At 41.0% G+C, this 24,509-nt stretch overlaps 1 protein-coding gene across 6 annotated transcripts in view; it reads right to left on the minus strand.

Moving 5' to 3' along the window:
- The window catches only part of HHLA2 (HHLA2 member of B7 family), a 236,207-nt gene that overhangs the window by 109,619 nt on the left and 102,079 nt on the right, over positions 1-24,509 (minus strand). For all 6 annotated transcript variants that reach the window (XM_069757768.1, XM_069757767.1, XM_069757763.1 and 3 more), the window contains one exon: positions 10,196-10,504. In XM_069757768.1, the coding sequence (XP_069613869.1) occupies positions 10,196-10,504 (309 nt within the window). The remainder of the gene's footprint in view (positions 1-10,195; positions 10,505-24,509) is intronic.

Raw genomic sequence — 24,509 nt, forward strand, 5'->3', positions numbered from 1 at the left:
GGTCCTTACTAAGGTGACAGACACGGCATGAAGGAACTTTTAACATTCCCGGCCGCACCCCATTTCCTCTGCTGGAAACCTCGAGCCTGCTGTGCCATATAAATAACCAACGTAACAATCCAGGTAGCAACTATGCTGATTTACTGGCTTTACTGGTCTATCTTAGCACTTATATAGTGTATACATCCCTATACCATATAGATTACAGCCAACCTGACCTTGGACAGATGTCTCAAATTTATCACTGGACTATACTACAGTTCCTGACCATTGCATAATAGAACAATTCAATCCGTCATCAGGGTAATTACTCTCATATAGATCTATATATATATATCTATACATATGTATATACATTACTCTGACCTCTTATGGCTCGTTATACTTTTGTTTTGTTTTATTTTATTCCATTTATGTGGATTGGTTGCTCCATTTACTTCTCCAGCAACAAACTTCTTATGTTCATTCCATATAGGACACAGCCGGACTACCCGTACCTGGCTACATATTACTTTGTCCCTATACTTACACGACGTATCACAAACAGTTCCTAAGGGTATGTTTATAAACCTCTTACCAGATCCCTCCATCTGTGGAGATCCTATCCTCTATAAACCCAACCTCCTTTCTTTATATCCTTTGGTTGTACTATCGGTGACAGGATCAGCAGAACCTATTTCTTTCCTCTACATGACATGACATGGGTTCTAGTTCCTATACCTCCCTTGTAAATAATCTTGTATATATTTTGTACACTATGTATATATTTTGTTCATACATTATATTTTTATCTTCTTGTTACAGCACCATTTGTGAACAAGGCCACTGAGTGGCCGAAACGTTAAAACTTGCTGAAACTTGCTGCCTTACTGTTTTTGCCCTCACGTCTTCAATAAACTTTTTCACCTTAACGCATTTGAACTGGATGAGTGCAGTGTTTTGTTTTTTCTTCAGTTACTGGGGGTCTTTGGATCCCGTTCACTAGCACCATCAAGAAACTTTATGTATTTGTCGAGTGCTAGCTCTTTATTTTTTCAAGTATCTAGTTTTGGAGTTTTCAGCACCGACCGGACTCATGTCATCCGAGACCTATGTCTATGACGATGCCACTGGTTCAACCATCCTGTCTAAAATAAGATCAAATACCGATTTTTTACATATCCCGAGCAAGGATATCAAGACAAGGGATTGGGAGAAGGAGAGAAAGAAACTAATTTCATTTGATCTACACTGTGCCACACTGGGTGAATACCACCGCCAGGGAAAGATACCACGAGGACTACGGTGTAATCTGAGACCCACCCTATTTGCAGACAACGAGAAATATTGCACCACCTTTCAGAAAATCCTCAATAAATGTTCCTTCGACATTATTCTGCTAACCATTGAGTACCTCCAAGAGGCTATTAAAACAACGGAGGAGAAAATCACTTCAATTGAAACCCAGTTAACAACAACTCTGAGCAACACCGAGTTTTCAACGCTAAAGGGTAAAGTGGACTCCATTCTGTCAACCCACCAGAAAACTCTGGAGGAGAGAAAAAGAACTAAATTCCAGAGAGACACCGAGGACTACCTCACGAATAAGGTTTACAAATGGGAGGACCCATTTCCCCGACAATCACGCCAGCGTTTTCGTCGGACACCAAGAGGGAATTACCACTCAGGGGGATCCTCACCAGCGGATGGTTCCTCAGCAGGATCTGGCAGCGAGATGACTTCACCAGGCCCTCGTTTTTTAGGACCAAACGGACGCCTACCAGGAGGTCGAGGAGGAAGAGCACCAGACCGACACATGACCCTGAGGTCCCAGGTAGGAGTCCAAACTCGGTAATCAATATATCTGATTATTCTTTGTCCCCCCTTGAGTTGAAGGTTCTCAATATGGGTTTGTCTTTTTGTCCCACACCAAGGTGGGACTCTTTTCAGCTAGAAAAAGACCTTCAACGCTTCTATAGAAGCATAAGATTGAAGGTACATTTTGAGGTTAACCCTCCTAGTAGGGATAACACCACAGGTGCCGCACCCAACCCGGATACACCCAAAATCAGCATCAACTCTTTAGGACTCAGGAACCCCAGTACATTCATGCCACCCAAATCATATCATGCAGCAGAAACTTTCATTAGTCTCTTGGACAGAGACATTAAAAATACTCTTCATGATCAACACCTGGGTCTTCTCCCAGTTCAACACAACCTGAATACCGCTGAGAGACAAGCCTTGGGCTCACTGAGTAACAATAAGAACATTATTATTAAGCCGGCTGATAAAGGGGGTGCCACAGTTGTTATGAATAGAAACCAGTATACTGCGGAAGTTAGACGCCAACTCTCAGATTCCTCCACATATAGGAAATTACAAACTGACCCCACCTACAACATACGTCAGAAGATTACCTCCGTTCTAGATAAACACCAACAACTCAAAACTATAGATGCGAAAACTAGAACATACCTCATAAATCACCACCCTGTGACCCCGGTATTATATATCCTACCCAAAATCCACAAGGATCTCCATAATCCCCCTGGTCGCCCTATAGTGGCATCTACCAACTCAATATTGAATCCATTATCTATTTTTCTAGAAAAAATTCTCACCCCCCATGCTCGCTCTACCAAATCCTACATTTTAGATACAGGTGACTTCCTGAACAAAATTCGCAGAATCAATAACATTCCTCCTGACAGTATCTTGTGTACTTTAGACGTTAATAGTCTGTACACCTCAATTGAACACGACAAGGGGATTGAGGCGGTAACACTTACTCTTCGTGAGGCCAATATGGACCCGAACCTATTAGAACTGTGCCTTGACCTACTGAATCTTGTCCTTAGGGAGAACTTCTTCATGTTTGAAGATGACTTCTTTTTACAAACATGCGGTACTGCCATGGGGTCCAATGTGGCCCCGGCATATGCAAATTTGTATATGGATCATTTTGAGCGCACACATATATACCCCAACTCTATGTTCCAACAACATGCCCTTACATGGTACAGGTATATAGATGACATTTTCTGTATATGGAAAGGTGATCAGACCACTCTACAAGAATTTTTTAGAACAATGAACGGTGTTAGACCAGAGCTGACATTCACATTGATACACCATAACAAGGAAATTGCTTTTCTTGACACTAAAATCTTGAAAGACACATTTGGGAATTTGAGTACGGACCTATTTGTGAAACCTACTGACTGTAACAGCCTGTTACTCTACAATAGTTGCCACCCCAAACCTACCCGGGATAGCCTCCCTAGGTCCCAATTCAAAAGGGTAGCCAGAATTGTTTCCGACCCAGTAACTAGGAACAATAGAGTTCAGGAAATGTCTAACAAATTTAAGGCCCGGAATTACCCGACCAAACTTCTTGAGTTAGAATCCTCTAAAGTCCTCAGTACTGAAGTTGCAGTTCCTACTGGTGTCAAGAACCCTAGACTTCAGTTTGTTCATAATCACCACCCTACCATGCACAGAATACACAACCTGATTCGGGGTCATTGGCCACTGTTGTCCAAGGCATACCCCAACATTCCTATTTTCAAGGACCCTCCCCTTATGAGCATGCGACGACCCCAGAATGTAAAAGACAAGGTGGTACGGGCCGACCTGGGTACATCTAAAACACCATCACTCTTGACACTTTCAGGCCAGAAAAGAACTGGCACTTTTCCCTGCCTCAGTTGCATGTGTTGCTCAAACGTCATAAAAGGTAATGAGTTTCTTCACCCACGCACTGGTAAGGCCTTCTCGATCAAGGAATACCACACTTGTAACTCCAACTTTGTAATATATATCATTAAGTGCCCATGTGGTTTGCTTTATGTGGGTGAGACCACCCAGGCCATCAAAAGTAGGATCTCAAGCCACAAATCTACTATTAGATGTGGTAAGACCTGGTTGCCACTACCATTCCACTTTAAAGAAGCCAACCACACAATAGCACAATTACGCTTTCAGGTTATTGAAAAAGTCCATCGCCCTAGGCGAGGAGGGAACCATATTCAATTACTTAAACAGAGGGAATCCTTCTGGATTTACACACTTGACACACTTCATCCTAAAGGACTCAATAGGGAGTTGGATTGGCTATCTTAACCGGATTTTCTTTCCCTTAGGCAAACTAACCCACTGCACAGTTAGAATTCGTATCGTATTTCCACTGGATGGTAAGAGACATACCCTTTAGGAGCTCCCTAAGTTTCATTTAGCCTTTTGTTCCCTTTTTTTTTTTTTTTTTTTTTTTCCTTTTTTATTTTTTTATTTTTTATTTTTTATTTTTATTTATTTTTTTCATTAGTTTTTATTTTTTATTTTTTGTTTTACCCATGGTTTTACCTACCTACTCAACTCAGGTTCCTTATGAATAATCATTGTTGGTTTGGACTCCTACCATATTACCATCATGTTGTGAATAATGGCAATATATTCTCTCTTTTATAGTGCTACTATTATGATACTGCACTCCTATGTATCCTATCATACTTCTGTTTTTTTCTTTTCCTCTAGCTATATGTCTTCATACCTACATATGATACATACCGCCACTTCATACCCTTATGGGGATAAGCCATTAAGACTAGGACCCCCCTTTTTTTCCCAGTTTTCTTCCTAGTTAGCTTATACCAGTGCCCATTATATCACTATTTCAATAGAGTTATCTAGCTCCTGGCTCCCCTAATACAGTATATACATAAGTAGCTCTCCCCCTTAGCACTGTTGCGCCTGGCTGATTCGGCCTCTGTAGGACTTTTACACATGCGGACACCTCTTTTGCGCTGTGCCTTCTGAGACAGTTATACATAAGTAGTTCTACCCTTTAGCGCTGTTGCGCCCGACAGATCCGGCCTCTTTAGTATTTTTACGCATGCGCACACCTTTCTTGCGCCGTGTCTCCTTAGACGATGTCCTGCGCAGGCGCCATCTTTTCCCTTCAATGCGCAGATGCCGGACACACAAGCCCCATACGCAGACGCTTGTCGCATTGACCTCTTCTAGGCTAATGCGCAGGTGCGGGCGGGCTTCCCCTCCTTCCGGTCACATGACCGGTTGTGGCCTTTAAAAACTCCACACTTTGGAGTCCAGTTACCGCCGCTCCTACCGCCTAGACACTGTCTGTGTCGGCGCATCCCACGGCACCTCCAGCTGCGGATTGTGCAACCCCGGACCGCGCATCCATTGCATCACCAATGACTGTGAGACTGGTATCGGCTTTTAAGATAAGTACCTCTGGTCGGACATTATATGACGCTATGTATCCCTGCTCATACCTTCTATAGGCACATAGGTCCTTACTAAGGTGACAGACACGGCATGAAGGAACTTTTAACATTCCCGGCCGCACCCCATTTCCTCTGCTGGAAACCTCGAGCCTGCTGTGCCATATAAATAACCAACGTAACAATCCAGGTAGCAACTATGCTGATTTACTGGCTTTACTGGTCTATCTTAGCACTTATATAGTGTATACATCCCTATACCATATAGATTACAGCCAACCTGACCTTGGACAGATGTCTCAAATTTATCACTGGACTATACTACAGTTCCTGACCATTGCATAATAGAACAATTCAATCCGTCATCAGGGTAATTACTCTCATATAGATCTATATATATATATCTATACATATGTATATACATTACTCTGACCTCTTATGGCTCGTTATACTTTTGTTTTGTTTTATTTTATTCCATTTATGTGGATTGGTTGCTCCATTTACTTCTCCAGCAACAAACTTCTTATGTTCATTCCATATAGGACACAGCCGGACTACCCGTACCTGGCTACATATTACTTTGTCCCTATACTTACACGACGTATCACAAACAGTTCCTAAGGGTATGTTTATAAACCTCTTACCAGATCCCTCCATCTGTGGAGATCCTATCCTCTATAAACCCAACCTCCTTTCTTTATATCCTTTGGTTGTACTATCGGTGACAGGATCAGCAGAACCTATTTCTTTCCTCTACATGACATGACATGGGTTCTAGTTCCTATACCTCCCTTGTAAATAATCTTGTATATATTTTGTACACTATGTATATATTTTGTTCATACATTATATTTTTATCTTCTTGTTACAGCACCATTTGTGAACAAGGCCACTGAGTGGCCGAAACGTTAAAACTTGCTGAAACTTGCTGCCTTACTGTTTTTGCCCTCACGTCTTCAATAAACTTTTTCACCTTAACGCATTTGAACTGGATGAGTGCAGTGTTTTGTTTTTTCTTCACAGATGTCGGCTGAGTCCAATCATAAATGGCCTGGACTTTAACAGGGTCCATCTCGATAGTAGAAGGGGAAAAAATGAAACCCAAAAATGAAACTTTCTGAACTCCAAAGAGACACTTAGACCCCTTCACAAACAAAGAATTAGCACGAAGGACCTGGAACACCATTCTGACCTGCTTCACGTGAGACTCCCAATCATCCGAGAAGACCAAAATATCATCCAAATATACAATCAGGAATTTATCCAGGTACTCTCGGAAGATGTCATGCATAAAGGACTGAAATACTGATGGAGCATTGGAAAGCCCGAATGGCATAACCAGGTATTCAAAATGGCCCTCGGGCGTATTAAATGCTGTTTTCCATTCATCGCCCTGTTTAATACGCACAAGATTATACGCACCACGAAGATCTATCTTGGTGAACCAACTAGCCCCCTTAATCCGAGCAAATAAATCAGACAGCAGCGGCAAAGGGTACTGAAATTTGACTGTGATCTTATTAAGAAGGCGGTAATCAATACAAGGTCTCAAAGAACCATCCTTCTTGGCCACAAAAAAGAACCCTGCTCCCAATGGTGACGACGACGGGCGAATATGACCCTTCTCCAAGGATTCCTTTATATTACTCCGCATAGCGGCGTGTTCTGGCACAGATAAATTGAACAATCGGCCCTTAGGAAACTTACTACCAGGAATCAAATTGATAGCACAATCGCAATCCCTATGAGGAGGTAGGGCACTGGATTTGGGCTCATCAAATACATCCCGGTAATCCGACAAAAACTCCGGGACTTCAGAAGGGGTGGATGACGAAATAGACAAAAATGGAACATCACCATGTACCCCCTGACAACCCCAGCTGGATGCAGACATAGATTTCCAATCCAATACTGGATTATGGACCTGTAGCCATGGCAACCCCAAAACGACCACATCATGCAGATTATGCAACACCAAAAAGCAAATATCCTCCTGATGTGCAGGAGCCATGCACATGGTCAATTGGGTCCAGTACTGGGGCTTATTTTTGGCCAAAGGCGTAGCATCAATTCCTCTCAATGGAATAGGATACTGCAAGGGCTGCAAGAAAAAACCACAGCGCCTAGCAAACTCCAAGTCCATCAAATTCAGGGCAGCGCCTGAATCCACAAATGCCATAACAGAATAGGACGACAGAGAGCAAATCAGAGTAACGGACAAAAGAAATTTCGACTGTACCGCACCAATGGTGGCAGACCTAGCGAAATGCTTAGTGTGCTTAGGACAATCGGAGATAGCATGAGTGGAATCACCACAGTAAAAACACAGCCCATTCCGACGTCTGTGTTCTTGCCGTTCAGCTCTGGTCAAAGTCCTATCACATTGCATTGGCTCAGGTCTATGCTCAGATAATACCGCCAAATGGTGCACAACTTTACGCTCACGCAAGCGTCGATCGATCTGAATAGCCAAAGACATAGACTCATTCAGACCAGCAGGCATGGGAAATCCCACCAATGCATCCTTAAGGGCTTCAGAGAGACCCTTTCTGAAAATTGCTGCCAGCACACATTCATTCCACTGAGTGAGTACAGACCACTTCCTAAACTTCTGACAATATATCTCTACCTCATCCTGACCCTGACACAAAGCCAGCAAGATTTTTTCTGCCTGATCCACTGAATTTGGTTCATCATAAAGCAATCCAAGCGCCAGAAAAAACGCATCAAGATCACGCAATGCCGGATCTCCTGGCGCAAGGGAAAATGCCCAGTCTTGAGGGTCGCCACGTAACAAAGAAATAATGATTTTCACTTGTTGAACAGGGTCACCTGAGGAGCGAGGTTTCAAAGCAAGAAACAATTTACAATTATTTTTGAAATTCAGAAACTTAGATCTATCCCCAAAAAACAAATCAGGAATTGGAATCCTAGGCTCTAACATCGGATTCTGAACCACAAAATCTTGAATGTTTTGTACCCTTGCAGTGAGATTATCCATACAAGAGAACAGACCTTGAATGTCCATATCTACACCTGTATCCTGAACCACCCAGAGGTAAAGGGGAAAAGAGAGACAAAACACACTGCAAAGAAAAAAAAATGGTCTCAGAACTTCTCTTATCCCTCTATTGAGATGCATTAATACTTTTGGCCACCTGTACTGTTATGACCTGGTGGTGAGGACAATAATGGACCTGGTGGTTAAGAGCACACGGAATGACCTGATAGTTACTAATAATACAGGACAAGCTCTGAGACGTGGGAACTCTGCTGACCGCAATCCCTAATCCTATCACACACACTAGAAATAGCCGTGGATTGCTCCTAATGCTCCCTATGCAACTCGTCACAGCCTAAGGAACTAGCTAGCCTTAAAGATAGAAAAATAAAGCCTACCTTGCCTCAGAGAAATTCCCCAAAGGAACAGGCAGCCCCCCACATATAATGACTGTGAGTTAAGATGAAAATTACAAACACAGAGATGAAATAGATTTAGCAAAGTGAGGCCTGACTTACTGAACAGACAGAGGATAGGAAAGGTAACTTTGCGGTCAGCACAAAAAACTACAAAAAGACCACGCAGAGGGCGCAAAAAGACCCTCCACACCGACTCACGGTGCGGAGGCGCTCCCTCTGCGTCCCAGAGCTTCCAGCAAGCAAGACAAAAATCAAAATAGCAAGCTGGACAGAAAAAATAGCAAACAGAGAAAAACAAGCAGAAACTTAGCTTCTGCTGGGAAGACAGGTCACAAGAACGATCCAGGAGCGAACTAGACCAATACTGGAACATTGAAAGGTGGCATGGAGCAATGATCTAGGTGGAGTTAAATAGAGCAGCCAGCTAATGAATTAACCTCGTCACCTGTGGAAGGAACCTCAGAAGCCACAGCCCCACTCACAACCACCAGAGGAAGCCCATGGACAGAATCAGCCGAAGTACCATTCATGACCACAGGAGGGAGCTTAACAACAGAATTCACAACAGGTAAGATGAAGCCAGCTGACGTAGGAAAGTGTATAACATACAGTATAAGGTGCCTGAATATAGTAATAAAGTGTATATGCAAGAAATAAGCAGCAGTATACTGACCAACAGAGGGACCTTGCAGTAGCCGGCACCTGCCTGAGCATTGACGAGGGGAATAGTGCGCAATGACTATAGCCATGCCTGCATGACTGAAAGCCGGTGGCTCTGGATAAAAATAAAGTTCATTTTTTCTCAGGTGCCGCACTTTTAGTACAGCAGCTGGGTGCCTTATTAATGCTATTATGTGGCAGATTATGCTAATATCTGCAGTTTAATAGAATTATTGGACATGACAGGTCCCCTTTAATAAAACATTAATCCCTCAACACCAAATCAGTAACATCAAAAAGTAACTGGAACAAATAATGTCCTGACTAGTATTCACAATGCGTAGAACATAAGCAAAATTAATGAAAGGGAACATGGCACCTTATAAACCCTTCCCATCACCTTGTAAAGCATGTAAATGGGATTCTTACAACCCCAGACTCCCATTGGGATGGCACCAACCCAAATGCTCATTAACTATAGACATTACAAAATACAGTTCTATTGATCACACACGTTCTATCTCAGGGGTGTCAAACTACATTCCTCGAGGGCCGCAAACCATGCGGGTTTTCAAGATTTCCTTAGCATTGCACAAGGTGCTGCAATCATTGTGTGTGTAGATGATTAAATTATCACCTGTGCAGTACAAGGAAATCCTGAAAACATGACCTGGTTGCAGCCCTCGAGGAATGCAGTTTGACACCCCTGTTCTATCTAAAGTCTGAGCGTTGTCCACGTGGAAGTCAGGTAGCAGACGGACAGCACATGCGCCAATGCACGTAAATGTGGTAGTACATAGGAATGTTTTTCAAAAAGCACAGCATAGGGAAACAAAAAAATTGCAGCGTGGACTAGTGAATATTTTTTGACATGGAATGGTTCTTCTTACCTATAACTTGCAAAATTGTGTTAATTTCCTTTTTTTCTGCCTTTGTCCCCACATAACATTTATACATATTTTCATAATTTTTCCTCAAGTTTCTTATTTGTAGAGAGGCATTTCCTTTACTTATCTCCTCCAGAAACAGCGACGTTCTGTTGGCATAGCTTTTGTCTTGGTTTTCCAGTTGGTCTGTAGTCCTAAAATATGAATGCACATTTTTCTTGTCTCTAGTAGTCCAATGAATGACCACATCCTCCCCAGGTTTAAAAGAACACGACAAGATGACATTTCTGTTTTGTTCACCTAAAATTGCACCTGTTAAATATGAAAAGGACACGTTTTTAAAGAAAGACCCCAGCAGTTTTTTTGCACATAAAACACAATGTTCTAGTAGTGGAATTTGTGTCATATAAGACGTTATCCAAGCATGTTCACTCATCACCAATTATCATCTAGTACATCCATTTTGGCTACTCGTTAACCATTTCTCTCTAGCCCCCCTCCAGCTCTACCCTTCTTATATCTCATTATGTCCCCCATACAGCTGAAAATATAATTTCTGATGTATATAAGGGCTCATAAACTTTTATTAGTCACAGATGTAATATTGGATCATGTTCCTCATTGTAAAAGACAAGGGCCAATACTAATTTGCATTTTTTAAGCCACTTTTCTATTTGGTCTTGGGTTATTAAGTGCTTTTTTGGCTGCAAATTCTTCAAAATGGTACACGTGATTCACAAATGTCACACAAAGTAAAATTTTAAAAAAAATTTTTTCCTGTCTTAAACTTGTTTTTATGAATTCTGGCACCAAAAGTCACAATTTGGTGCAAAAAGACTCAAAGTGTGCCAAAATATTAGCATAGCTGAAAATACAAAAGAGAGGAACTGGAGTGAAATTGAGAAATTATGTGATTTTTTTAAGAAGTTGAAATTGATGAGTCAGAGAAAAACATTTCAAATTGCTAACTCATTACACTATGTGGAAAACATAAAAAAAGGTGAGCACATATAAAATAGACTTCATTAAAGGTGCAAAGAGAATAATGAATTGGGTGCAAACTAAAAAACAGGCGCAAAACACATAACACTGGACAAAAAACAGACGTAAAGACAATGATAAATAGGTGACAAGGTCTAAATATTTCTGACTCATTTGTTTGAGGCTGGTTTCACACATCAGTGGCTCAGATACGTGTGGTGACAGTTTCCTCACGTACCGGAGACACTGGCTCACGTAGACACATTAAAATCAATGTGTCTCTGCACATGTCAGCGTGTTTTCATGGACCGTGTGTCCATTTGCAAAACACAGAGACATGTCAGTGGTCGTGGGAGCGCACAGATCACACGGACCCATTAAAGTCAATGGGTCAATGTAAGCACGTACTGCACACGGATGCTGTCCGTGTGCCGCCCGTGTGCCGACTGGGTACCACACGGACCGTGCAGGAGACAGCGCTAGAGTTAAGCAATGTACCCAGCGTGTGGTGCTGATGCCGGCATTCATTCCTTCTCCCCAGCAGCGTTCGCTGGAGAGAAGGAATGAAAAATCAGGTTTTTTTAACATTTTTTTATGTTTAAAATAAAGTTCCCAGTCAGCTCCCGCCTCCCTCCCCCTGTGCGCCCGCCCGCTGGCATTAAAATACTCACCCAGCTCCCGCGATGCTTCCTCTCAGCGCCGCAGCTTGTCCTGTATGAGCGGACACATGGTGCCGCTCATTACAGTGATGAATATGCGGCTCCACCTCCCATAGGTGGAGCCGCTCATACAGGACAAGCTGCGGTGCTGAGAGGAAGCATCACGGGAGCTGGGTGAGTATTTTAATGCCAGCGGGCGGGCGCACAGGGGGAGGGAGGCGGGACCTGACCGGGAACTTTATTTTAAACACAAAAAAATAAAAAAAACAAACTGATTTTTCATTCCTTCCCTCCAGCGAACACGGCTGGGGAGAAGGAATGAATGCCGGCTTCAGCACCACACGCTGGGGACAGCGCTTACTGTAGTGCTGTCTCCTGCACGGTCCGTGTGGTACCCATTCGGCACACGGGCGGCACACGGCTGCTGCACTGATGTGCCACGTGAGCACACGGACACACGGACACGGATAACTCCGGTACTGATTTTTCCACTTTTACAATGGGTATTAAAGGGAACTTCTCAGTCCACCATGCCCTCCAACCCAGCAACATTCACCTATGTATGTAAACTCCCTACTTTCTATCTAACCAGCCCTGTATAACATAATTCAGCTAAATAAATGCTTTAAGAAAACATTTATAATGTCCCTGTTTAATATGCTAATGAGAGCTTTGACTAGTCGATGGGGTTGTTAGTTGCCCCAGACTAGTCAGCCCTCTTTCCATTTTATCTCGTCCCTGTGGAGTGATAACATAGTTTTCTCAAGCGGCGTCACCGCCATATCATGCAAATCTAGCCCGTGTACATTGCTTATTTACGCAGCGTCAATGCGTCTCTGAAGCCGTGTGTACGCTTCCCAGCTTCAGAATGACATTGTACATGACTGAAAGTTCAGAAGATGGACAGCTCATGCAAATTATATTGTCATGCCCATAGGGGCATGATAACATGGAAAGAGGACTGGCTAGTCTGTGGAAACTAACGCCCCATTTGACTAGTCAAATCCCTCATTAGCATAGGAAAAGCAAAGGTTATAAATGCTGTTTTTAAAGCATTTAGCTGAATTCTCATATACAGGGCTGGTTAGGCAGGAACTTTAATCATACATAGGTGAATGCTGCTGGGTTGCAGGGCATGGAGGACCTGATAGGTTCCCTTTAAGACAAAAAGTACTCTATAATTTATTGATCAATTTATCTTGTGCACTGCAGTACCACATATGTGGTCATACAATACTGTTTTAGAATGTTTGTAAAAATCTCATGTACTTTTAGGTCAAATTTATTCAGATATATGGAAAATTCTGAAGGGTTCATAAACCTTCCAGCACCATTTTATATGAACGGACAGTACAGAGAAAGCTTTGAAATGACCTCTTTACACCTGGACTTATAGCCATGACAAAGTGCATCCTCAACGTCTAAAGGAAAGAAGGTTTCAAGAGGACCTATCACTTGGTCAAAAAAGTGATTTAAAGGGGTTGTCCCACAAATGGAAGGTCCTTTTAGTCAATAGATCTTGGAATTATAATAACTTCCACAATTGGATATGTTTAAATAGAATTTTCCTGTGCTGGGATAATCTATAAATGTGCCCATGCTGTGTACTGTGTAATGGCCGTGTCTGACCCTACACGGACATGGTCTCATCATACCACAGCTCCAGGGCAGGGGGGGAAGAAAAAGAGGGTATACAAACATTACAGCATGGGATCATAGATGATTCTTTTTGGGAGGTAAAACATTTCCCTGCCTGTTTTTAAACAATGTTTTACTTCAATGAAAGACTCATCTGTTATACCCTGCTGTAATATCTGTATAGTCTTTTGCTTCTCCCCCTGCCCAGGAGCTGTGGTATGATCAGACCATGTCCCTGTACGGAGAGACACAGCCATTACTCAGTACACAGCAGGGGCACATTTATAAGATTATCCCAGCACAGGAACATTTTTTTTAGACACATCAAATTGTGGAAGTTACTATTCCAAGATCTGTTGAATAAAATTAACTTTTATTCATGAGAAAACCCCTTTAAATTTTATCCCTCAAGCTCCCCTGATTCTATCTCGCTTTTTCCGTTTTATGCTGCATCACTCTATTGCAGAAATATTCACATTTGTTTCTTCTGGAGCGCGCTATGTGAAATCTCTGCTTGCAGTACAAATTAGCGTTTCTTCACAGTCTTTTCTAGGGGAATTGGCTTTAACTCCTCCCTCCCAGACAATGCCAAACAGAACAGTCTCAGGCCACATTCCCACGATGCGCTTTGGTAAGTTTTTGATGATGCAGATTTTCTGCACCATTTCTGCACCCATTAAGTAAAATAAGTTACTTGCATTTTTTTGAAAATATGCAGCATAAAAAATTGGCCAAAAACTTATTATGGGAACATAGCCTCAAGCGCTGTTCACCTATGATTGGCAATATCTGAAAAGAAAACTGTGAAATAATGCCCATTTGAGCTGCAATCAGAGATTTCACATACAGCAAAGAAACAAATGTGAATGGAGTGACAGTGCCAAATTGAAAAGAACAGTAGAATCAGGAGCTTAGAGATTTTCATGATGTATTTAACTTTTTAATATTTAATTTCTTTGAGCAAGCAAATTTTTATCCATCCATTTTATCCATCACTACAGATAGCGATTCTATACTGTAAGGCTATGTGCACACGATGCAGATTTTGCTGCGGATCCGCAGTGTTTCCGCAGCTGCGGATCCGCAGCGGTTTCCCATGAGTTTACAGTACAATGTAAACTTATGGGAAACCAAAAACGCTGTGCCCATTCTGCGGAAAAAAACACGTGGAAACGCAGCGTTCTATTTTCCGCAGCATGCCAATTCTTTTTGCGGAATCCGCAGCGTTTTTACATCTGCTCCAATAGAAAACTGCAGATGTAAATCCGCAGCGGAATCCGCAATAGAAAACGCGATAAATCCGCAGTAAAAACCGCAGCGGTTTTCCAATGCGGATTTATCAAATCCGCTGCGGAAAAATCCGCAGTGGACCATTCTACGTGTGCACATAGCCTCAGAGCAATGAGACTATGTAACTCTCTATTACATCATTTTGTGAGTCTATTCCAGGGGTGCACAACTCCAGTTTTCTTAGTATTGCACAGCAACTTTTGCAGGACAAGTTGATGCTTTTATTGGTACCATTTTTGGGCACATGACATTTTTTGATCACTTTCTATTCCGATTTTTGGGAGGCAGAATGAACAAAAAACAGCAATTCAGGATTTTTTTTTATTTATGCCTTTCCGGATGTGGTAAAATTAGTGAGGCAGTTTTATCCTTCTCGTCAGTACGATTATTATTATATTATATTATTATTATATTTTTTTATGTTTTGGTGCTTTTACACAATAAAAACTATAGAAAAAATAATTATTTTTGCATCTCTTTATTCTGAGAGCTATAACTTTTTTATTTTTCAGCTGAAGGAGCTGTATGGCAGCTTGTTTTTGTGGGTACCATATTTATTTATATCCGTCTTTTTGATCCACTTTTTATTCGTGGTATGATGATAAAGCATTGTTTTTTGCCTTTTTTTTTATGGTGTTCACAAAAGGGGTTAACTACTGGGACAGTTCTATAGGTCAGGTTGTTGTGGACGCGGCGATACCAAATGTGTGTACTTATTGTGTTTAGGTTTTTTTTTCATACAAATATTTATTTATAGATACAATATCTTTTGATTGTTTAAAAAACTATTTTTACAATTATTTAAAAAACTATTTTTACTTTCTTTTTACTTTTTTACTTTGTCCCATTGTCTCACTATGGGACTATCATATTTAGCAAGCTGACAGCTTGTACAGCATGGGGATGCAGCAGCATCTCCATGCTGTATAAACTGCTAGCTCTGCACTGACAAAGAAACTAGCTCTGGTGACCTGGTCCTGTTATGGATGTGTGTGAGTTAACTTGTTTAACTTTTTTGGTTCTTGGAGAAGCACTATTTTGGTGTTGTCTGTTGGTTTTGTTGTATCCTGAGGAGCCCACCCCGGTACAAGGTCTACAACATCATCTTATCACGTACATAGCAAGCCCCCTTTCACCTCCATCAGCACAAAAAAAAGTTTTATAACTCTTACAATTTGGCGTAGCAAAAACAATTTTTTTTGTATAAAATTTTTATTGTGTAAAAGCAGCAAAACTTATATAAATGTAGTATTATTGAAATCATATTGACCTGAAGAATAGCTGTCATCACTTTTATCACACAGTAAATAGTATAAATAAGAGCATTTTTGAATTGTTATTTTTGGCTCATTCTACTTCCCAAAACTCAGAATAGAAAGCGAGCAAAAATGTTCTGGCCTCAAAATGTTACCAATAAAAACTTCAACTCTTCCAGCAAAAAAAAATGTCCTCACATGACTGTCAGCAGAAAAATATAAAAAATTACAGCTCTTAAAATATGGCGATTGAAAATTTTTTTAATAATAAAATTTTTTTAGTGTGTGATAGCAAAACCTAAAAAAATGATATAAATCTGGTATAGCTGTAATCGTACTGCCCCACAGCATAAAGCTGTCTTATCACTTATTCTACACTGTGAACTGGAAAGAAAAAGTAGCTTTGGAACAACTGTTGATTTGTTCGTTCTGCCTCTCAAAGATTGCAATAACCTGCTCAGTTCACATTTATCGTGTGATCTATGCTGAGCACCTATAACAGGTTTCCATCTAAATCTCTGAAAATCATGATTCAGACAAAACCTGTTTTGGGGTTGCTTTGCTGCATCTGGCACAGGGTATCTTGAATCTATGCAATATACAGTGCAACTCAAGACTATCAAGGCATTCTGGAGTGCTGCCTAGTGTGAAAAAGCTTGTTCTGAGAAGCAGGTCATGGGTCCTCCAATATGCAGGATAATGACCCAAAACACACTGCTGGAAACATCCAAGAATGGCTAAGCGTACAGCATTGGATTCTTCTGAAGTGGTCTTCTATGAGCTCTGATCTAAATCCTGTTGAACATGTGTGGAAGGAGCAGTAGCATGCAGTCTGGAGAAGGCACCCTTCACAAATGCGACTGCCAGAACAGTTTGTTCATCAGGAATGGGCCAAAATACCTGTGGACAGTTGCAGAAGGCTCATTCTGAGTTAGAGAAATTATTTCTTTGCAGCAATTGTCTCAAAAGCTTGTGCCATTCCCATTAGTTTTATTTTACTTTCTGTTGAACCAAAATTCAAAAGCAATGACTGATCTTTATTGTCTGATATTCAGTAAATTGAAAATTACTTTTGTCAGTTTCGAGTACATTCAGTCACCATTGTAGGTTTTTCTTACTTTAACAGAAGGGAAACAACAATTTTGTCCACGTCTGTAGACTGGGGAGGGGGGTTTCTGCTATTCTGGCATTTAGGGACTCTGGATAGGTCACCAGTGTCTGATCGGTGGGGGTACAACACTCTGCACCCCTGCCGATCAGCTCTTTCTGTGTTGGTGGCAGTTGAAACTGCTCAGTTTCGGAGCTGCACAGCAGAGGGGGGTGTTCAGTACTCTGCTGCAGTCACTATACAGTAGAAGGAGTAGTGCTGTGCAGCTCCATAACTGAGCAGTTCTGGCCACTGCGGACATCAAGAACAGCTGATTGTCAGGTGTGCAGGATGTCCTATTCTAAAAACAAGTCATCAAAGTTAAAGTAGTGGACAACTCTTTAAGCAAGCGTGTAACTTCACCCAATGGACAAACATTTTGCTCATGCATCAGATTATTCCCAGCTTGTTTTGTGCAATGCTTAGTGACTTTGTCGAGGGCTTACGTCTGAACCCCTGCAAAACAGAATTCTGTAATATGTTCTGACGGGGCCATTGACTATAATGATGCAGATGAAGTCATCATGTACTCCGTTGAACATTATTTTCGTCCACACATGCCTAGGTGAGGCATGCGGCAAGGAGGCGTCTGATTGGTTCTAAATTTATTTTTGTAGCAGGACAACAAAGCCAAAGAAATAGCCAATGTATTTAAAGAGATTGTCCACACTTGGAACAAAAGTCTGCATTCACTATATGTGACTGCCTAATTGTGACAGTTTCTGGTGTGCATGCTATTACTGTTCCTTGATGCAAGAAAGTGGTCGTGTGATTTGTATACCTGGGGTCACGTGCTGACTAGATGTATTCAGCTTCTCTCAATAAAAGTGAATGGAGAGAAGCCATCTGAATCTAGTAAGCACGTGACAGAAAGCATGTAAATCGCATACATGAGGTCAAGTAACTACCAGCTCGCACTGTGAATACTGGGGAATTCTGATAGTGTGCGCACCACACTCTATACAATTTGGCAGTCTGCAGTCACATAAAGTCTACGTCAAAAAGGGGTATTTGGCCGAAAGTGATGTACGACACAGCACACTATGCCTCCTTGTGCATCAGTACTGTGAATGGGCTGTCAGTACATTCTCCTGAATCCTGTTTTGCTTTGGACATAAGCCCCGATGGAGCCAGTGAACATATAGACTCATATGTTATGTTAAAATAGCCTTACTAAACTTTTGGGACATTTTTCTAATTGTTTTAGTCCCTTTCATTCTGAGTTGATTGGTGGACATCTGGGTCCTGAGACACCGACCAATCTGTTCAGAATAAAAGACCATAAAACATATTTAAAAAATCTAACAAAATGTAATTTAGTGGTACTCTTTAAATGTTCAACCACTCCATATTTCTTTCCCATTTACAAGGTCACACTGGGAGTTTCAGGCTTTTATGATGCAAGGGTGGCGTTGACCTGCCATTGCAATTGATCACTGTAATAAACTTGAAACGATAATGTTAGGGTCCCTGTGCTGTTTATAGTACATGGACAAACACAAAGACTATAAAAATACAGCCGCCTAAATGAGGCCTATATATATACAGTATCTGCCGAACAAGTGTTTGACTAAAGCTCACATATACTATAGATAACTGCTGGCTAAACAGTTGATTGAACCATCGTTCAGTTGACAGCTATCTCAGTCATTGATCACATTACACAGTAGCGCTCGCTTTGCAGAGCGCTTCCGTGTTCCTTATGAGACAGCCACTGCCAAACTTGTCTGGTGGCAGCCTCTCTCTTACAGGGCCTCTGTCAGCACTGAATGACTGTTCAAACCAAGTACAGGTGCTCGGTGCATCATGGTGGAGCCAATCGTTTATGTGCACCTTCCCACCTGCTTGTTTTCCCTCTGTCTCTGCCCTTCTCTGGGGCACTGGGCCCCATAGAGTAGGATGGATGTATTCATACATCTGTTAAGTTACGGATCCGTGTTTGAGATCCGTGTGACTTAGAGCAGGTCCTATTCTGATCCAATTTGCAAATTAGATTTGGACATTGAAGTCTATAGGGAGCCGTGAAACACATATTCAAATTGGATGGCTTCTGTTTTGCATCTGTGTCATACAGATCTGTTGCTTAGTTTATAAACTTGAATAAAAACGTTATCTTCCAAGGGTTTTGTATTGGCTGGAAGCGAGCACCTCTGTCTTCAGTGAAAAAAAAAAAACGGAAGAAAAAAAATTGAAGCAACTAGGATGACAACTGAGAAAAAAAACAGTCCGTTTCTCTCGAACTGTAACAAATAGATGTGTGAAACGGTCCTCAGTCTCTTGACGAGCACGTTGCCAACGGCATGTTTGGCTCGCTCACCTTAGTCTATTGTGTATGGAGACTTTAACATCTAAAGGGAATGGGTACTTTTAGGCATCATTCACTGTGTTTAAACACGTACATGTAAAAATGGTACTGGTGCCAAGTGCCCGTTTTTACCATCAGTGTCATCGGTGGTTTTCACAGATGGATAAATAAATTACAAAGCTTATGCTTTTCTTTCCAATGCTAATCACAGACAGCACACGGACTGTAAACAGACTGTATGCTGATACTATCTGTGTGCTGTATGTTTTTTTTTCTGGACCATTAGACTTGTGTTAGCACTTTTCCTACGTTATACTGTAAAAAAAACAGACATGTCTCTGTGAGTTTTCTACGAGTACACAGTCTGTGAAAAAAAACATGGATATGTGAACTGCCTCAGACTATAATGGGTACCTGCTGTATCCGTGTAAAACACAGATAGAACCTATAGGTGTAACACTGATGGCTGCATGAGGTCTTAGTCTGACTTAACCAGTAGGGAGCGTGACCACTTAAAGTGCCTAGGGCAGCATGAACATCAAATACCCTGGGTGTCAATATGCTCACTGCATTCCTAGATTAATTAATTGACGGTTGTAGTTTGAAAATTAAGGTCACTTATTGGGGGGCTTCTACTGTTATGGCACCCCAGAGTCTTTGCCAATGTGACATGGCACCCAAAAACCATTCCAGTAAAGTTAACACTCCAATGGGGAGCTGCTTCCCTTCTAAACTTTGCCCTGTGCCTGAAAAGTATTTTCTGACCACATTTGGGGTATTGGTATACTCAGGGAAACAGCGTAACAAATTTTGAGGTCCATATTATCCATTTAGTCCTTTTGTAAATTAAAAACTTGAGGCTAAAACATTATAGTGGAAAAAAATGTGATTTTCATTTCCACAGCCCAATGATATACAGTTACATTAATCACCTGTGGATTTAAAATGCTCATAATACCCTTAGATGAATTCCTTGAGAAGAGTAGTTTGCGTGATGGGGTCACATGGTGTCTGCAATCTATTCTAGCAAAAATTGCGCTAAAAAGTCAAACGGCGTTCCTTCCATTCTGAGCCCTGCGATATGCACATACAAGAATTTCCAACCAAATATGAGATATCTGAGTACTGCGGAGAAAATGGACCCACAATCTATTGTGTAAAATCTCTTGCTTCCACTGTGAAAATGTGAAATTTGGGGCTAAAGCAATATTATTGTGGTAAAAAACATCATATTTAAAATTCATGAATGATCCAATTATATAAAATTCTGTAAAGCACCTCTAGGTTTAGGAAAGAGGTATATAACTTCCAAATTTGGGTCACGTGTGGAATTCTGCCTTTTTGGCACCTCTGGGAATCTGAAAATGTAACATGACATCCACAATCTATTCCAACCAAATTTACACTGCAAAAATCATACAGTGCTTCTTCTCTTCTAGCGTGTGCCCAAACAGTAGTTTCCAACCACATATAGGGTATCGGTGTACTTCTTAAAAACTGCACAACAAATTATGTGGTCTTTTTCTCCTTTTACACTTGTAAATGTAGGATTAAAGCTGGCCTTGGGAACCTCAGGACTGTGGGCCGTTTATGGCCCTCGATGACCTTTAATCCAGCTCCTAAGCAGATTCCCAGGGATCACAGTGCTTGGGACTGCGGCTGTTTTATTGACAAACACCTTCCCATCAATTTCTTTTGCTCTGTGAGAAGGTACATGCAGTGATAACTGCTGAAGGCTGAGACGTGTGCAATGAAAGGTTACGTCCTGACACCAGTGCCAGCGTCAGGACATTCTTTGTAGGTGGAGTTAGCAAGCAATTTGTATGGCCCCCGAAGGATGGTGTAAATATCCAAATGGCCATTGGCAGAAAAATGATTCCCCACCCATGAGTTAAAGCTTCATTTTAGTAAAAAAAAAAAAAATGTAATTTTTACCGTATTTTTCCAGTTTCCATTAATTCCAGCGAAACACCTAAGCGGGTCTTGTTTGTGTTTTTTTATAACTTATACGAGTAGGTCCCTCAAAGTCACTTCAAAAGTGAAGAGGTCCATAAAATTATAGCTTTTGTAAATGTAATTTTTTAAAAATTAAAACGTCCTGCTAAATTTTTTAACCTTTCTAACATCCTAACAATTTATTTTCAAAAATGATGCTAATTTTAAGGAGACAATTGGTAAATGTTATTTATTTTGTGTGGTAAGACTCTGTTTTATCCCCTTCCCTCTGAAACCTTGTTTTACCTTCTGCACCAGGGCAAATTTAATTTTTCAATTATGACCAGTGTTACTTTATGTGGTAATAATTCTGGAATGCTTCAACATATCCCAGTGATTTTGAGATCTTTTTTTCCTGACATATTCTACTTCAAGATAGTAAAGTTAGGTAGATATGATTTGCGTTTTTTATGAAAATGTTGAAAATTTGACGAAAAGAAAAAATTCTAAATTTTTGAACTTTTAATTTTCATGCCCCCAGAACAAGTAATAAATTTAAACATGTGGTAAATGTTATTTATGTCACTATCATTTTTGAAATATTTTTGTTAGGAAATTGGAGTTAAAATTCATCTTTTTTCCAAGAAAATATACAAATACTATTTTTTAGGGACAACTTTACTTTTTAAATTACTTTGAGAGCTCTCTGTCATAAAATCCTCAAACAAGATGCCATTGTAAAAACGTCAACCTTCACGGCATTCAAAACCGAATTCAGGAAGTTTCTTAACCCTTCAGGTGCTTCACAGGAATAACAGCCAAATAGAAGAAAATAATTAAAAATTGCATTTTTTCACTAAAATATTGCTTTAGCTCCAAAATTTTTCATTTTCACAAGGGTAACAGGAATAATTAACCTTCCAATTTTTTGTGCAGTTTCTCATGAATACGCTAGGATGCCTCACGGCATGGTACAGTATAATGACCAACATGAAGGGAAAAACTACCTTTTGGGCACATGGGAGGGCTCAAAAGGGAATGATTACTAAAAGAGGCGCTATGGTGCTAACACAGCAGAACAAAACCCAAACGTGACCCCATTTTGGAAACTACACTCCTCAAGGAATTTATCAAAGGGTGTGGTGAGCATCTTGAACACATAGGTGCTTCACAGAATTTTAAAAACATTGCACTGTAAAAATGAAAAATTATGTTTTATCCACAATAATATTGCCTTAGCCCAAAGTTTTTTATTTAAAAAAGGATAACATGAGAAAATGAACTGCACAATTTTTGTGCAATTTCTCTTCCTGAGTATACCGATGCCCCACATGTGGTTGGAATCTACAGTTTGGGTATACAACAGGGCTTGTAAGAGAAAGAGCTCTATTTGACTTTTCAAGTGCAGATTTGGTCAGAAAAGACTGTGGACACCTTATCACATTTGAAGAGCCCCAATGTATCAAAATAGCAGAAACTCCCTACAAGTAACCCTATTTTGGAAACTACACCCCTCAAGGAATTTATTTGTGGTTGTGGTGAATATTTTGAACCCACAGGTGTTTCACAGAATTTTAAAACATTACCTTTTTTTTCCACATAAATGTTGCATTAGTCCCCCATTTTTCATTTTCACAGGGGCAACAGGAGAAATTGAACCACCCAATTTGTTGTATAATTTCTCCGGAGTTCACAGATGCCCAATATTTTTTGGGAAAACTACTGTTTGGGGACATTTCAGGGCTTGAAAGGGAAGGATTGCCATTTGATTTTTCGAGTGCAAATTTGGCAGGAATGGACTGCAGGTACCATCTTATACTTGAAGAGTATAAGATGAGGTGACAAAACATCGGAAACCCCCCTCAAGTGACCCTATTTTGTCAACTACAGCTCTTTAACCCCTTTCTGACATTAGACGTACTATCCTATCGAGGTGGGGTGGGCCGTATGACCACCAACAAGATAGTACGTCATAATATGCGATCGACCGCGCTCACGGGGGGTGCACAGCCGATCGCGGCCGGGTGTCAGCTGACTCCTGAGTACACCCACCCAAGGAGAAGGACTTGGGGATACTGATAAACTTATCTGGAGCAGTCAGTGACAGGCAGCGCTGCCAAGGCAATCAGAATCATAGGGTGCATTAAAAGAGGTCTCGATGCACGTGATGAGAGCATACTGCCTCTGTACAAATTACTGGTTAGACCGCACATGGAATACTGTGCACAGTTTTGGGCACCGATGCTCAGGAAGGAAATAATGGAACTAGAGCGAGTACAAAGGAGGGCAACAAAATTAATAAAGGGGATGGGAGAACTACAATACCCAGATAGATTAGCGAAATTAGGATTATTTAGTCTAGAAAAAAGACGACTGAGGGGCAATCTAATAACCATGTATAAGTATATAAAGGGAAAATACAAATATCTCTCCGAGGATCTGTTTATACCAAGGAAGGTGACAGTCATAAAGGGGGCATTCTCTGCGTCTGGAGGAGAGAATGTTTTTCCACCAACATAGAAGAGGATTCTTTACTGTTAGGGCAGTGAGAATCAGGAATTCCTTGCCTGAGGAGGTGGTGATGGCGAACTCAGTCGATGGGTTCAAGAGAGGCCTGGATGTCTTCCTGGAGTGTAACAATATTGTATCTTACAGTTATTAGGTTCTTTAGAAGGACGTAGAGGTGGGGATTTATCCTGACGGAATATAGGCTGAACTGGATGGACAAATGTCTTTTTTCGGCCTTGCTAACTATGTTACACCAATACTTGTATGTTGTAAAAATCAACTTTTCAGGCATAGTGCAAAGCTCAAAGGGAAGGAGTGCTTTATTGAAATACTGATTTTGCTGGAATGGTTTCCAGGTGCCATGTCACATTGGCATAATCCTCGAGATGCCAGAACAGCAGAACCCTCTACAAGGGACCCCATTTTATAAACTGCACCCTTCAATGAATATATCTAGTGATGTAATAAGCATATTGATACCACAGGTGTATCACAGAATTTTATACCATTGGGTCGAGATTAAATAATTACATTTTTAACACAAAAATATTGTCTTAGCCCCAGAGTTTTCATTTTCACAAGGGAAATGGGTAAAGGT

This window comes from Ranitomeya imitator, chromosome 3 (assembly GCF_032444005.1).
Source record: "Ranitomeya imitator isolate aRanImi1 chromosome 3, aRanImi1.pri, whole genome shotgun sequence".
NCBI classification, from domain to species: domain Eukaryota; kingdom Metazoa; phylum Chordata; class Amphibia; order Anura; family Dendrobatidae; genus Ranitomeya; species Ranitomeya imitator.